Source organism: Antennarius striatus, chromosome 17 (assembly GCF_040054535.1).
Source record: "Antennarius striatus isolate MH-2024 chromosome 17, ASM4005453v1, whole genome shotgun sequence".
NCBI classification, from domain to species: Eukaryota; Metazoa; Chordata; class Actinopteri; order Lophiiformes; family Antennariidae; genus Antennarius; species Antennarius striatus.
The window spans coordinates 12,966,863-12,981,857 of record NC_090792.1 but is presented as its reverse complement, the minus strand read 5'-3'; the positions used below and the strand labels follow the sequence as shown (position 1 = coordinate 12,981,857).

At 38.7% G+C, this 14,995-nt stretch overlaps 3 protein-coding genes across 5 annotated transcripts; 2 read left to right on the top strand and 1 right to left on the bottom strand.

The window, feature by feature from the left end:
- Positions 1 to 1,779: 1,779 nt before the first annotated feature.
- LOC137611314 (cannabinoid receptor type 1B-like) lies at positions 1,780 to 4,413 on the top strand. Its single transcript, XM_068339443.1, has 2 exons — positions 1,780 to 1,957; positions 2,645 to 4,413. The coding sequence occupies exon 2, from the start codon at positions 2,722 to 2,724 to the stop codon at positions 4,138 to 4,140; it is 1,419 nt and encodes a 472-aa protein (XP_068195544.1). The 5' UTR covers positions 1,780 to 1,957; positions 2,645 to 2,721; the 3' UTR covers positions 4,141 to 4,413.
- Positions 4,414 to 5,342: 929 nt separating this feature from the next.
- LOC137611139 (akirin-2-like) lies at positions 5,343 to 7,683 on the top strand. Of its 2 annotated transcripts, none has more exons than XM_068339179.1 (6): positions 5,343 to 5,513; positions 5,812 to 5,991; positions 6,185 to 6,319; positions 6,427 to 6,576; positions 7,004 to 7,075; positions 7,224 to 7,683. In XM_068339179.1, the coding sequence occupies exons 2-6, from the start codon at positions 5,814 to 5,816 to the stop codon at positions 7,232 to 7,234; spliced, it is 546 nt and encodes a 181-aa protein (XP_068195280.1). In that variant the 5' UTR covers positions 5,343 to 5,513; positions 5,812 to 5,813; the 3' UTR covers positions 7,235 to 7,683. The 2 variants fall into 2 exon arrangements, with proteins under 2 accessions (XP_068195280.1, XP_068195279.1); XM_068339178.1 differs by having other exon boundaries at positions 5,347 to 5,513; positions 6,185 to 6,328; positions 7,224 to 7,652.
- Positions 7,684 to 7,978: 295 nt separating this feature from the next.
- orc3 (origin recognition complex, subunit 3) lies at positions 7,979 to 14,839 on the bottom strand. 2 transcript variants are annotated; one of them, XM_068339175.1, is made up of 20 exons: positions 14,702 to 14,839; positions 14,501 to 14,552; positions 14,319 to 14,416; positions 13,720 to 13,858; positions 13,463 to 13,567; positions 13,187 to 13,350; positions 12,962 to 13,095; positions 12,096 to 12,255; positions 11,407 to 11,520; positions 11,193 to 11,326; positions 11,020 to 11,083; positions 10,814 to 10,930; positions 10,612 to 10,691; positions 10,150 to 10,283; positions 9,488 to 9,579; positions 9,291 to 9,388; positions 9,040 to 9,181; positions 8,745 to 8,861; positions 8,515 to 8,594; positions 7,979 to 8,330 (listed from the first exon to the last, which is right to left on the bottom strand). In XM_068339175.1, exons 1-20 carry the CDS (start codon positions 14,723 to 14,725, stop codon positions 8,225 to 8,227), a joined length of 2,154 nt encoding a protein of 717 aa, XP_068195276.1. In that variant the 5' UTR covers positions 14,726 to 14,839; the 3' UTR covers positions 7,979 to 8,224. The 2 variants fall into 2 exon arrangements, with proteins under 2 accessions (XP_068195276.1, XP_068195277.1); XM_068339176.1 differs by having other exon boundaries at positions 9,488 to 9,576.
- Positions 14,840 to 14,995: the final 156 nt, after the last annotated feature.

The window sequence follows — 14,995 nt, the reverse complement described above, 5'->3', positions numbered from 1 at the left end:
TTTACTCTGCCCTTGCTTTTTAGAGATGAAATGCTCCTTTCTAGAGTCTCAGTAAAACTTTATTATGAAAGAGAAATGAAAAAGAAGTATATGGCTGACTTAGAGAAGCATTTAATTGTTCAGATGTTTCATTTACAGTTTCCCTGTGCATTTACATTCATGTAAATGTTCAGGTTGAATGTTCTTTCCAAACACCGACTATCAATTTCTGCTTCAACCCGCTTCACACGCAGCAAACAGGTGTTCAGTAATAAGTTGGATGATTCCTTTGCAAAAACCGGAGGCACTGGTGTCTTGTGCAAAGTGTTTCTTTGTTTTCTGATGATGTTGCATCCTCAAATGTCATGCATTTTCCACAACCAGATACATGTAATTTACGCTATAGCTCTGTTGGAATTGCGTAGTGGAAATAATTACACAGCTGCACAGGACAGGAAGAAGACTAAATAGTGGCCCCCTCAACTGCAGTCAGAAAATAGATAAGGATGATATTCACAATGGATTTTTGGTTACACCGTGGCTTTCAAATTGCTCTAGAATTACACTGTAAATTGCTATCAGCGTATGATTACCATATTATTCATTTTCAAAGGCTGTGGGGGAGTACTTTGAAGCTGGGAATACTACAGTGTTGAAGTGAGCACACGTTCTGCACAGAACATTTTATGTAAGTGCACAATTCTGCAATTAAATATATTTCTGTTACCATCGGTAAAACTGCTCAATATGTACAGTAAAAGTAAATAACTGGACTATTATTACTGATAGGTTACAATGAAAGTAGCTTGTTGATGTCATTGTCTATATTGTTAATTTGATACAATGACCATCTAGGATAGTAACCTGTTCATTTAATGAACTGAGACTTGTTTCTTCATAAACTATATACGATTAAAACAAAATACGTTCTTTCTTTCTATATTCATTCTTCTTTCTCTCTCTCTCACACCATCTCTCTGTCTCTCTACACTCACACACGGACGCACACACACACAGTCACACACACACGCACACGCACACAGTCACACACACACACACGCACACAGTCACACACACACACACACACACACACACACACACACACACACACACACACACACACACACACACACACACACACACACACACTCTATATATATATACTGTATATCTATGTACTGTATATAGATATAGATAAGGAACCTGCCAGAGGACTCAATATCTGGAGTCTTATTTTTATGATAGGTAAAAATAAAGGTTCAAGGTTCAATCATTTAAGTTTTTTGGGTGATCTGGATCTTTTTATTCCACCTCCAAAAGTGGCATCGAGGTTTTTTGTCAGTTTCTATGGGGGTGTGGTCCAGCCAAATCTCCTCAGCAACTGCTCAACAAAATTGGTGAAATTTTCAACAAGCTTTCTAGGTGGGCATCTCATTCATTTAGGTGAATTTTCATCAGCCCGTTAGACGAGCAAAACACATTTAAACAGAATGAAATTTTGGATTAAAACATTGGCCTAGTAATTATTACATGTAGGCAGGGAAGGGAACGATCAAATCACAAAGTACATTAGTAGCGACTGTTTTTTGTGTCCGGGAGCGTTTCTTTTGATTCATAAGTAGGTGGATGTGGATAACGCTCGGGGATGCGTTCAAACACCTCTGACCACGTGACCAGCAGGCGCACAATGAGCCGGGCTTTGCCGCCCGCTCCCATCAACACTTTCCGCCGGCTGTGCGCCTCTCTGCTGTATTTGACACTGACGGTATCTGGGGAGTCAACACTGAGTAGTTCGTCTGGCAAATCATGTGAAAAACAACACTTGGAATAATCTGACAAGCTCGCTCCGCTCTATTGTGGACTTTAAATTTTGAAGAAAGAGAAGATATCAACAACTGGTTTACTCCCACTTTAGTTGTTTGCTGTTGTTTTTTTGCAGCATAGATCGAAGACTGATGTTTGCGCTGCGAAAATCAAGGTACGCGTTTCATGCTTGATGTTGTTGTTGCTTCTTTTATTGTTCTTTTAGACATTTTAAATCCTTTTTTGTGATAGTTTTTAATTCCTGCATGATCTATTCTTTTTGAGAAATTTTTTAAAAACCAAAATATACTACCAAAGCCAATGTTTTACACATAAAATATTTGTTGTGTCAAACTGAAACGTGTTTACCTCGCAATTATGTAATGTTTAATTGTTGTTGCTTGTTTTCTGGGGAAAAAAATGTCTTATTCTAAACCATTGATTGTTAATTATTAATATCATCATAATGACACAAATATAACATGGACCCATTGGACAGATTTGTGCAGTCTTTATCTTGATTCTCCCTTGATGCCCAATTGATCTAGTGATCGTTAAAAAACAGCTTAATGCTTAATGACCTCCTTTTATTAATAAGAAAGCCTGGCTGTCCTACATACTTAATGCAATGAGCTCCCCTGAGGCTGAACAGGTTTGTCATCAACTGTTCAGCTTCCCAGTATTGTCTGTGATGCATCTGTTCTGGAGTCAGCTGGTACAGAATACACTGCATACCAGCAACAAATTTATTTTACACCAGCTTAATATTAATTCTGCTTTTTGTATACATATTGTTTAAGAATTCATTAACACACATGAAATACTTTTCTTAATGAAAATAAATGTCCTTTTCTCTTCGTAGATGGCCTTTTACATGGGTCTGATGCTCTTTAACCACGCACCTCCCCACTGAGAAATCCCACAACCACAAAACAAGCCATGAAGTTGTCTTTGCATGGAATAGCAGGCACCACAATGAGCTTATTAACAACAGGTGTCCCATATCTCAGCTCCAACGACGCCAGCTACAATGACCTCTCCATCAATTCAACTCTAATCAAGAGCAGGTTTAACTTTGAGAAACCTTACTCTGCCTCTGTTAGCAATTCATTCCCCAGACTCACCCCTGGAAACAAGGTTATCCATAATGGTCTCGCTCCCATTTTCCCAACCAACATATCAGACTTTCTGGGTAATGGCAGCTCTGTGGCGAGTGTAGGGGTCGATCAATGTGGAGAGGACTTTGTGGACAACATGGAATGTTTTATGATCTTAACTCCAGGTCAGCAGCTTGTGATCGTCATCCTGGCCCTCACTCTGGGTACATTTACGGTGCTGGAGAACCTCATGGTACTGTGTGTGATCCTGCACTCCCAGACGCTTCGATCTCGACCTTCTTACCACTTCATAGGCAGCTTAGCTGTGGCTGATCTGATAGGCAGCATCATTTTTGTCTACAGCTTCCTTGATTTCCACGTTCTCCACAGGAAAGACAGCCCCAGTATTTTCCTCTTCAAGTTGGCTGGGGTCATCGCCTCTTTCACTGCCTCTGTTGGCAGTCTGTTTCTGACTGCGATTGATCGCTACATCTCCATCCACAGGCCCATGGCATACAAACGCATTGTCACAAAGACTAAAGCGATCATTGCCTTCAGTATAATGTGGACCATCTCCATCGTATTCTCCCTGCTGCCACTGATGGGCTGGAACTGCAAGCGTCTTAATTCCGTCTGCTCAGATATTTTCCCTCTGATCGACCAGAACTACCTGATGATCTGGATTGGCATCACAACAGCTTTGGTCCTGTTTATCATTTATGCCTACATATTCATTCTCTGGAAGTCCCACCACCACGCTGTCCGCATGCTGAGCCGAAGCTCCCAGAGGAGTGTGATCGTCTATACAGCAGAGGGGACTAAAGTGCAGACAGTGAGGCCCGAACAGGCTCGAATGGACCTTCGTCTGGCTAAAACTCTGGTTCTGATCCTTGTAGCTCTGATTATATGCTGGGGCCCACTTCTTGCCATCATGGTGTACGATCTCTTTGGGAAAGTGAATGATGTCATCAAGACTGTTTTTGCCTTTTGCAGCATGCTCTGCCTGCTTAACTCCACTGTCAACCCCGTGATCTACGCCATGAGGAGCAAAGACCTGCGTCGGGCCTTCATCAACATCTGCCATATGTGTCGGAAAGTGACGCAACCTCTGGACAACAGTACTGAGAGTGACTGGAACAGTAGGAGTGTGAGAAATGTAGTGGGTGGGGAGGGAAAAGATGGGACCGTTTCTGCAAGGAAGCTAGTAAAAGTGGCGCAAGTCAATGTTTCTGGGTTATCTTCGACTGCAGACATGGTCTAAAAGACAGGCTTCCACTCTCAGCTATAACAGTGAGGTAAAAAAATTGTAGAATAGTACTGACCCTCTTAGTGTCCCGCTCTTTCAGTGTGAATTGTGCCAAAAAATCACTTAGATTTAAACTGAAAACTGTTATGTTGCTATGTTGCTTTAAATCTGAAATCTGTGTATATCCATATGGGAATGTGTGAAGATTAATTCTTAGTAAAGTTTTTCATTCAGTATTATAGTGGTCCCAATAACACAAACTAGTTGAAAGTTGTACTAGTATATATTCTGCTGCTGACATCAAAATTACAGCAACATGCTTTGCTGTTTGTGAATTTTTTTGAATGGATTTAGTAATAATTTCAGCTTTAAGATGAAAAATATAGCTTTTTCTTTTTTCACAATATTGTACCGCTAATTCAAGTATAAATTTCCAGCTCGTTATAAAATCACACTCCATTAGTGAACTGAAATTTTGCATTTTAATGTTACTGTACCTTTTATGTTTAACATGTATTTTACAGGGCAAAATGTTGAGTCAAATATTAACAGCTTTTTGATTAACTCAAAACCTGAGTCTGTAGTGAATTGGGAAAGCAACAAAGCTGCTCAGTACACATGTGCTTAAGATACAGTTTAGTATTTTGTGAGGCTACACCTGTGAAGCATCCATTGTGCCATTGTGTCCTATAACAATATGTGTTAACAAGGACATAAGATCAATAAATATATGAAAATTGTGTATTTTTTCTTAATTTTGTTGGCATACATCAGTTTTATTTTCAATTTTTAAAAAAATCTAATTCCACCAAACCATCACATCACTGTGGCTAATTCATATATCAGATACGTCTACCTGCATGAAATGATTATATAAAATGTGATTGACTGTTTCTTTGCACTAAGTAAGCTCAATTTAACTTTTGGAAAAATAGACAGAACCGCTGATATGGACACGTTAGGTAGCACTGCCCTCTGGTGGATACCAAAGACATCGTTCTGTTTTTTTATTTAATTTTATACACCGATCATATTGGTGCATGAGGGTTTTACTTCGTCGAGTTGCACACTGAGGCAATTATGTCACTGAGATAAATAAAAATAATTGATGTTTTATCGATTGATTTTAGTCGAAGCTAAACGTCACCGTTTTACATTTTCACTATATATCCCAGAATACATTGCGGTGTATTTCGTGAGTGACGTCAGGAACCGGAGAAACCGACAGGCTCATATCAATAACAGCTAAGTCGCGTTAGCTAGCGATTCTGTCTCAGAGCTGACAGTTGGCCCGCAACCGGCGCATCATCACCTCAACTTTTGGGAAGCAACTTTTAGATTACCTCGAGTTGTTTAACTTTGTCAGAAAGACCAGCCTCCCTCAAAAGGTAAGAAACGGGTTAATACAAATATTTACAAACGCGTACTGTTAAAATACAAATGGTAGCCAAAGCTAACATTAGCTTTGTTTTCTTTTTGATTAGGAGCTTGACAGCACAAGCTAACGTTAGCTTGCTAGCAGACATTTAAATCTTCAGCTGCGCAGTATGCTTGACTGAAGCGTTTCAGCGAAGTCATTTGCAAATTGTGTTAAATATTGGCCATAATTAGCAAGTATCTGTAATAACTAATTCCTCGTTTAAATGTTGTATTGTTTCGGGACTTTGCATATTTAATAAACTCAAGTCATGGCGTGTGGAGCCACCCTGAAGAGGACTATGGATTTCGATCCGTTGATGAGTCCTACGTCCCCTAAAAGACGAAGATGCATCCCTGTGGCACCGTCGTCGTCATCCTCATCCCCTAGGAAATATCTTAACATGGAACCTTCGCCATTTGGGCAGTCTTCGTCAACAGTCAGCGCAGGTAATGTTAATAATGTTGGCCTGTCTGATGACCAGCCCGAGGGGCATTAGCAACACGTTGAACCACATACAGAAACAGTGGAAAAAAAGGCCTATAAATGACAACGATTAGTTGTGGACTCTGACATAGCAGCTTCATCTCTAGTAAAAGAACCATTTTAAAAAATTTTAATTTACTACTTTCGACTTTCTAGAACAAATCCTCAACAGCATTAAGCAGGAGTACAAGCGCATTCAAAAGCGGAAGCATCTAGATGGAGGCTACCACCAGACAGATTGCTGCTATTCTCCAGAGTCCCCATCCCATTTGTCGACCATGAATATTTCCAGTATGTCAGGTTGGTTGAGTGGCACTGCTCACAGGAGAGACTGTAGAGAAGTACAGTACTCTGTAGGCAGAATTATGGTTTTTTTTGTTGTTCCTGTATTTGTTCAGGATCATCCCCTGGAGGCATTTCTCCTACTAGAAAAGAACAGCCATTATTCACCCTCAGGCAGGTTGGAATGATCTGTGAACGTCTGCTGAAAGAAAGGGAAGAAAAGGTGCGGGAGGAGTATGAAGAGACCATGACTTCAAAACTGGCAGGTTGGTACACGATTAGAAAAGATTCACATCATTAAACAAACCAACAGCCAAAACCTTAAGAATATAAAAAAAGTAAATCTCCACATTTGAAATGCTGGAACAAGAAAAAAACTTTTTTTTCTTCAGATTGTTAAGTGAAATTACAAATTAACTTTTTCTTAGAGCTGTAACAAGAGTATCAGAATACTTTCAGACATGTACGACCTGTGCCTTAGTTCAAAGAAGTCTGTTGATATGACAACACAAGTTCGGTCCATTAAAGTGGTCTTTAGGCCCAATATCAATGTTGAGAAGCTTCTGTAAAAACCTGTAGTCACCCTTATGAAATGGAAAATCATTTCAGGAACCTGTAATATAAAAACCACAACTTAATGCTGTTACTTTTTGATTACCACTTTATTTGAATGCATGTTAAATTCTATTTCAGAACAATATGACACCTTTGTGAAGTTCACACATGACCAGTTAATGCGACGATTTGGGGAGCAACCTGCTAGCTGTGAGTTTTCATTTCTTGTAAAATGATGTGCACAGTCCAGTTCTTCTAGCATGCTACATGCTAGAAATAGTCGAATGTTGTTTTGATTTGTTCCTTTTGAAGTCTGAAGTTACATGTCTGTATTTCATTTCATCTCCCTCTTCTCCAGATGTTTCCTGAGTAGAACACAAACATCTTTGCAAGACAGCCTTCTCTTGCTGCAAGCTCTCATGCAATATCTCAAGAAAGGAAAAAAAAAAGCTCATCCTTGTGAGATTCAGTTTAGCTACTTTAAATGAACTATTGTTACTGTGCCATATTTCTGTCCTTGGGCAATGGTTACCATGGAGCTGTTGTCAAGTGTTACCACTGTTGTAAACTAGGTGCTTCCTAATGTAAAATAATGGACCATATCTCTACCAGTGGCCTATGTTCCTCCTGCTGTATGTGTATCTACAGTTATCTCACTTTTGTAATGATTTCCAGCATTCCAGGCTTTGTCACCTTGTTCGTTTCATGTAAATATGATAAAATGGCACAGTTTTAAAGTTTGCTGGTCAATCTGAGGAATTAAAACAAATACAGCTGAGTAAGCAGAACGTTTGAAATTCATCCTGATCATTGTCTCTTACATCGAGCTTGGGCTAAATAATTTTTTTTTGTTCTCCCTACCCCTTTATTTAAACTTTTTTTGGCTTTTATCACTTAACAACAAATCTACCTATTGGACTAAACAATACACTAACCTTAAGAATTGAGAAAAGCTTTGAAGTAACTGATCTTATTAAAAACGTTTCACAGTAAATGAGAAGAAATTTTGATCCTCGAATATCTTGCCAAAAAATGCTAATCTGAAGAATGTTTATCCAAAATCTGACATTTACTATGACAGTATTTGTCTTATTCAATGCATCTGTACTTCAGCCTCCAAAAGAGTAAGGTATTTATTCACTGAAATATCCTTCTCTGCATACAAATGTTGGAACATTCAGTGCCTGCTATGGTTTTCCCTTAAACACAAACTTCAGAAAAACAAAGTTTTGTCACATTCAGTTCATATTTTATTAGAGGGGAAAGTATCTTAAATTTGAACCCAAGTAAAGCTTGATCGGAGACAGCAGCCACAGATGTGCGTAGAAAAGAGTGTAGTCTTGGTTATTGACTGCTGGGTCAGCACCCTCCCCATGTGAGTCGAGCCACGTGGTCGGTCTTCTGCTTGGTGGGCTTGATGAAGCCCAGAAATTCAAGTTCTGACACCGCTTGGATGAAACGGGCACTACAGCTCAAGCTGAGGAATTAGTTTTGTTTTCATGTTACTTGTGACTTAAACTTTGGTCAAAAATTAAATATTTCCTAATAAAAAATGTCATCTGCAGTGAAGCCTGACTATTACCACTGACCCAAATGTCACCCGTTCACTCATATTAAAATGATGGAAGTTTGCAGATAATGAAGGATACTGTTTGATCTCGTCCACCTTACCAGTAGCACCAGAATCTGAATCGTTACCCTCAGCAGCAGAGACCACAGTGGAATAAGCCTGAAAACAAACATGTCCGATCAACTCCAAGCTAAAGTGACTCATTGGTCTTCAGGATCAATACAGCCTCCAGCCGATAACATTCAGGTAAAAGTTCAGGATATGGGGGATGGATTAGCCAAATGTATCTACAGTACCACATAAACTCACTTCAAGCCAGTCGTAAAGGTTTATTAGCCTGCCGCACTCCAGGTGGAGTTTATATGCGATGCAGATGTCAGGGGCGGTATTGGAAACAGATCCATCATCAGTCTTTAGAATCTCATTCTGAAAGAAGATTCAGAGGAAAGAGTTCTGTTCACATTTTTTCCAAGTCACATGCTTCAGTAATAACAACTACTGTAATAGAATCTGATAGAAACAAGCATCACAAATATAGTACGGTTGGGTGCTTTAAGCTTCTCATGTTAAATGTTTCGTAATTGATGGTATGAGAAAGTCGTACCTGAAGATAATAGTAGGGACTGCTGAGAGCAGCCTGGATGGAGGTTCGAGGTGTTGCATTGAGGTGACGCCTCACAGTAGCAGAAGAACTATAGTAACAAACTTCATTCAGTGTCTGAGACTCAGGGGGAGATAAATGGCTCCTGAATGGAAGAAAGATGTTAGCTGTAGAGGAATCTCTCTTCCAGATTATACCGTTTAAAAGTTTAATATCCTTGCCATTTTGTCAATCGAAAACATTGCAAATCTTACTTCACTAAATTGTCTATAAATTCCACAGCTTCATTTCGCAGAGCCTCGAATGGGCTCAGTCTTTTGGCTCTCCTAGACCGGTTCATCTCCAGCAGTGTCTATAACGTAAAAGGAAAAAACAAGAATTTATGAATCAAAGTGGAGAATCCTCGGAGCTTTGATGACACCACTTCATAAAATAAAATTTAAAAAAAAACCTTCTGCAGCTGGAACAGATCTGTTTTCTTCTGAAGATCTTTCACTGGAGATGTTATAGTGTCTTCCACACATGGAGTTTCAGCAGAAACTGCTGTTGACAATATAAAAACCAAAGACAACAAGGCAGTCAGAAGCTGCAACATCCCGCGACACCACTGAATTCAAAATTTTACCCTGACCTATTTTCATAGGTCAGGGTCATTTAATAAAAGACCCATGATCCAACATGGAACTGGTACATTCTATCTGTCATGAGGTTTCAGAGATGTTTACCTAAAAAGGTATAAAAGTGAAAATGTGACCCAGACAAAGTTTTCAAGGTCATGGTTATGATCTAATTTTCATTCCCTTGCCTCCCTAAATATAATGCGTTTTGGTTCATCTTTCTATTTTATCTGGTTCCTGAGATATGTGCAAAAATACCTCAGGATAGAAAAGCTAGTGCTTTGATCTATGGTCTGAGATCTCCATCATCTTTCTATCTTATCCAGTTTCTGAGTGTACAAAAGTTGAAATTTGATCTTGAGCTAGTTTTCTCAAGGTCTTCATCTCATTTTCATCACCTTTGCTACCCGAGTTACGTGTTTTTTGTTTCATTTTTCTATAAACAGAGTAACGTGGAGTACATGATCTCCCTCCACTAGTAGTAGTAAATACTTACTGTCCAATTGTTTAAACGTTGTGAGTAAGTCTTTTAGTTGGACAACAGTGTTCCTCATCTTCTTTGACTTGACAGGTTGCAAAATTTCCTCACACCTCTGTAGCATACGGACCAGCTCATCTTTGGCCAGCATCCTGGATGGAGTTCACAATTTATGTCAAAACATAAATGGGAAAATGAAGAGACTGGTGATGGCAGATTTTAAGTTAGGATTGTAAAGTAAAATCTCAACATAAAACCTTATTTTACTGTAGAGTAACAGCTATTTGATCACCAGGAGGAGCAATTATCCTCCATATATTGTCCACAGTGTGCACTGCCCCCTGGTGGTATATTCTAACCAACTTCATTGTGAGTTAAGTTCGATGGAATAACAGCTGTTAAGTCAGTATTTTAAGGCTGACAATGATGCACATGCTTTGGTCTGTCTTCCTGACATTTAGTTTAAAAGATCAGACTTACTTGAGAAGTTTCATGGCTGTCAGATAGTCTTCATTCTCCCATACATTCTTCTCCAGACATACTAAGTAGAGCTCTCTAAGCTGTTACACACAGATACAAGCCAGTTAAAAGAAAACAACCTGTTCCTTCAACTTCCAATTTCAATTTTTTGTTCATTTGTTCAATTTTGTTGTGCACAATTATTAAAGTATACAATTCTTGCCTGTTTCCCGAGTGGGTATCGAGGTAAAGATGAGGTCAGAGTATGGAGACACCTCAGGACAGGATAGAAGTTCTTGTGATATTTATGAAGGTCTTTTATCAGCTTCTGACACACTTCCTAAAAACAGACAAAAAAAAGAACAAAGTATTAGATTCTGTCTAGGTATGTGCACTATACATTTCCTCAAGTTGATAAATTAAATGTACCTTGACATGACCATCATTTGTCAAAAGATTCACTTGATCCTGAGTTTCCTGCTTTTCTACATATCTGGCAAAAAAACCCCAAAGGTTAGACTTAAAAGCTTGAATGTACATTTGATAGATTCATCAGAATAACGAAAGAGAAACTCTTTATTAACCTAATTGTGAGTACATACCTCTTGAAGGACGGTAGAAGCCTGATCTTTTCCAAGTTACTGTCACTGAGCTTTGTCATATTGCGCAGAGCCTCCTTCTTATTACAGCAAAGAACACTCAGTGGTTGAGAGTGGAAGTGTTCCAGCAGTGCTAGCTGTACCAAGACAAAATAGCTTTTTAAAAAACAAACATAAATTACATCTACAATATGTAGATGGATAAAAACCAGGTTACCTGGATGCCTTTGGTGAAATTTCTCACTGAGAAATCGTGGTAGAGGAAGATGCTCATCAGAACCTGCATCACCTTGCCGTTGAGCTTAAACGGGAAGTGATGTGTCAGGATCAACTACAAATACAGACAAGCCAAAAAACCTGATTAACAATGGTATTTCATTTAAAAGCAATGTATTAGCCACCTGTATTGTGTGTCTATCTGTATATTACAAACAACATTTTTCCATCATGTAGAGTGATTTCAGTCACGGCTACAGAGAACTGTATGTGTGACATTGCACAGTACATACTGTATAAACATTGTAATTGTGTCCTTTGCATGGATTTCCCTTGGTAGACAAATCTGCTCCTCACATATTGGCGGATCATTCAATCAATAAACTGCTTTCATTTTCAATAACCCAAATTCAATTTAAAACATTCTATAAAGGCTGCATTGTTTTGCATTCACCTGTTAAAACTTTGCAAACAAGTTTGTTGTTAAAATGTTGTACAATTATGGAATATAAAGAACTTTTCAATGTCGTTAACTCAACTATGACATATATTAACAATCCAATATACAGTAATCAATATTCATTAAGATTGGGGATGAGGTCAACAACAACAAAAAAAGCACAAATCTGATGAATTGGGACCAAAACAATTGTGATGCTATGCTAATATAGCATCAGCTTGAGGTGGCACCTTGTCAATGACTGTGGACAGATGCTGAGTGCAGGCCAGAGACTGGAAGAGCTCAATACACAGCAGGGAGGACACAGAGTGGGGCAGCATGTGTTGGATGGTGCTGGGTGATGTAGCGATACCAAAGATGAACATCAGAGGGAGGCGTTCAATGTACCGGCTGTGGAGTAGAGAACAGTCGTTTTCACATTTTAATTTACTGAATTGAATCAGCCTCATAAATACTTTAATTATTTTAATTTAACTGAAAGCCTTACAGGTGCTGACGATCTTTTATTGTTATTTTATAAACAGGATGATGCAATTACAAAAGGAGAAAATGCCAACTCCACCAACTTGTGAAAAATCTTAAAAGAACTGGCAGCAAAAAAACATGCTGTCACAGAGTAATCATTGTTCTGTCATGTCCTGTCAATATTCTGTCATTTAAGGGACATTACACACTGTGGTGATGTCACTTGACTCAGATCTGCCTCATTCCAAACTTAATTCCTTTATTTCAGAAATTTTATAGCAGTTTCATTAATTAAGAAAATGAATCAAAACTTCCATCAAAGCATCTGGATTCATTTTTCTTCTGAATACAAGTTCTTATCTTTACTGATATGTGAAATCTAATTGAATGACTCATGCTGTCTCCACCCATCAGGGTGACTCAATACTGTGGCCCCCATCCAAACATACATTTTAGTCTACCAGATACAGAGTGTGACGTGAATCTGAGTCTAAATACACTTCTTGAGACATCAGGAGTCGTCCTTGTCTGGGTTTTGTTTTGTTTTTAATTTTAGCTTCCTTTGCTATCATTATTGGACAAAAAGGACCAATGTTCCACTGCTTAAGAAAGTTAAAAAGTATCTACTTACCTGCAAATGAGTATAAAGTCCTGAAGAACCTTTGGATTGAAGGCCTCCAAATCTTTGAAAATAATTACAATGGGGGGCTGCTGCTCATCTGAAGAAGAGTTACGTTTTTTCCCAGGAGTACCAGTTCTGGATTTCTGAAACAGTAAAAAAAGCAATGTCAGGTTTTTACACTATTTTTATGCAACTACTGACAAAATGCACCCAGGTTGAGCTTCATGTTCCTACCTTTGTTTTTGAATCATACCAATCACATAGCGTAGAGAGGGAGCAGTACACATTCTTGTGGAGCAGAGCACTGTTCTGTTCAGCCTCCTCTTCTTCTTCATCATCATCAACCACGGTAGTACCCATTAACCTCTCCAGGACCCTCTTCATCAAATGCTTCAATGCTGTAAATATAATGCAGATGATATAATGAGTTAAAAGCACAATCTGTGCAGGGGTACATGCCAATGTAAATATTGTTCCAAAAAACGATGCTTTGGTGAAGAAATCCCGAACCTCCACACTCTTTGGCCTGTATGGATGTCACAAAAGGAGTAACAGACTGCTGGAGTAGCTCAAACAGACTCTGAAAAGTCATCTCATGGTCTGGAACGTTCACACCTGAAGGAAGATGCATTGAAAAGACAGCTTTCTCAAATACATACCATGAGGCTGATGACAAAAATGAAGTTGAAATGGTTTGTTTTCATTGTACTCTAAATTGGTCAATGTGTGGTCAGCCAGCCAGTAGATGTCAAATGTTCCCCACATACCAAGCACAAGAGCCGCTGTGGGAATCTCACTGGCCCTCATCTGTGAGGCCCAGTCACTGTGCTGGCGAGTGACGGAGCACTTCTTTGTGAAGTCCAGTAAGCTGTCCAAAATGTTCCTGTAGAGCTCATCCTGTAAAATCTTACAGGAAACATAGCAAACTTGTTCAAACTCTTTTTGAAATAAAACAATTACATTATTAATTAAAGAATTAAAAATTCAAAGATAACAGAGGGATTAAAGAATGGGAATCTTTTTTTTTTATTAAGGCCATTGCTGCACAATAAAACATTTTATTACAATGGGTCTGTATGCATTAATAAGAGAAGGATACATAAAGTCAGAATGCTATGTTATCACTGCTGCTATCTGACACAAACACACAAAACGCAAATATCATTTTCTATTGATAAACTGCACACACAATTAGGGAAACCTCATATCACTACAATTTATAGATTGCATGCAAATGAAAAAGTGGCAACACACAACTTTAAGGGGAGCAATAGATACAGATCTGGACGATTTCAGCCACATAATTCAAGCAGAATTCTGACAACACATTTTTAATGAAGCATTTTGAATTCTTGTGTATTCTTACCTCGGAATCAGTTTTAATTTTGTCCCATAGATGTTGGCAAATTTGAAATCTTGTTTGACTATTCTCAGCATCTTCGCAGCCGTGGGTGAAATGATCTTCTGTGGAGACATGGTATCACAATGAGGGCAACTCTCTATTAACTAAATTAAAACGTTCTCGTACTCAAATAGGTCATAACTCACCCAAACTGAGTGTCTTTTTCTTCTTAGCACTCGGCTTGAAGACAAAACAGCCCTAAAATGTCAAAGGTGAGTTAGAGTGAATGTAAACATAAACAAAAACACTTGATTTTTATTTATTTTTTTGACGTGGCGGTGTTCTTCACAACAGCCCATCTAAGTTTTTGACGTTAAGGTAAAATGTACAACGAAATGTTACGTCACCTTTGAAACAGATGAAGTAGTCATGTTAGCAGCACCGACGTGTTACGGTTCTTTTATAACAAGGATAATCCGGTGCCAGATTTAGGGTCAAAAAGTTAGCTAAAACTGTTGCTTACGCTGTTCCGTTACGAAGTAACATTTACCCGCCAGTGTGACGTTTACGGAACAAGTTGCGTTCAACTCAACGTGTAAACGCGTATGTTCGTTTCTTAGTAGTACCTATAAAGTATTACGTAATTTTAAAAACGTCACTATTTTTCATTGTAAAAGCCTCAAGATACCAAATTATCAAAC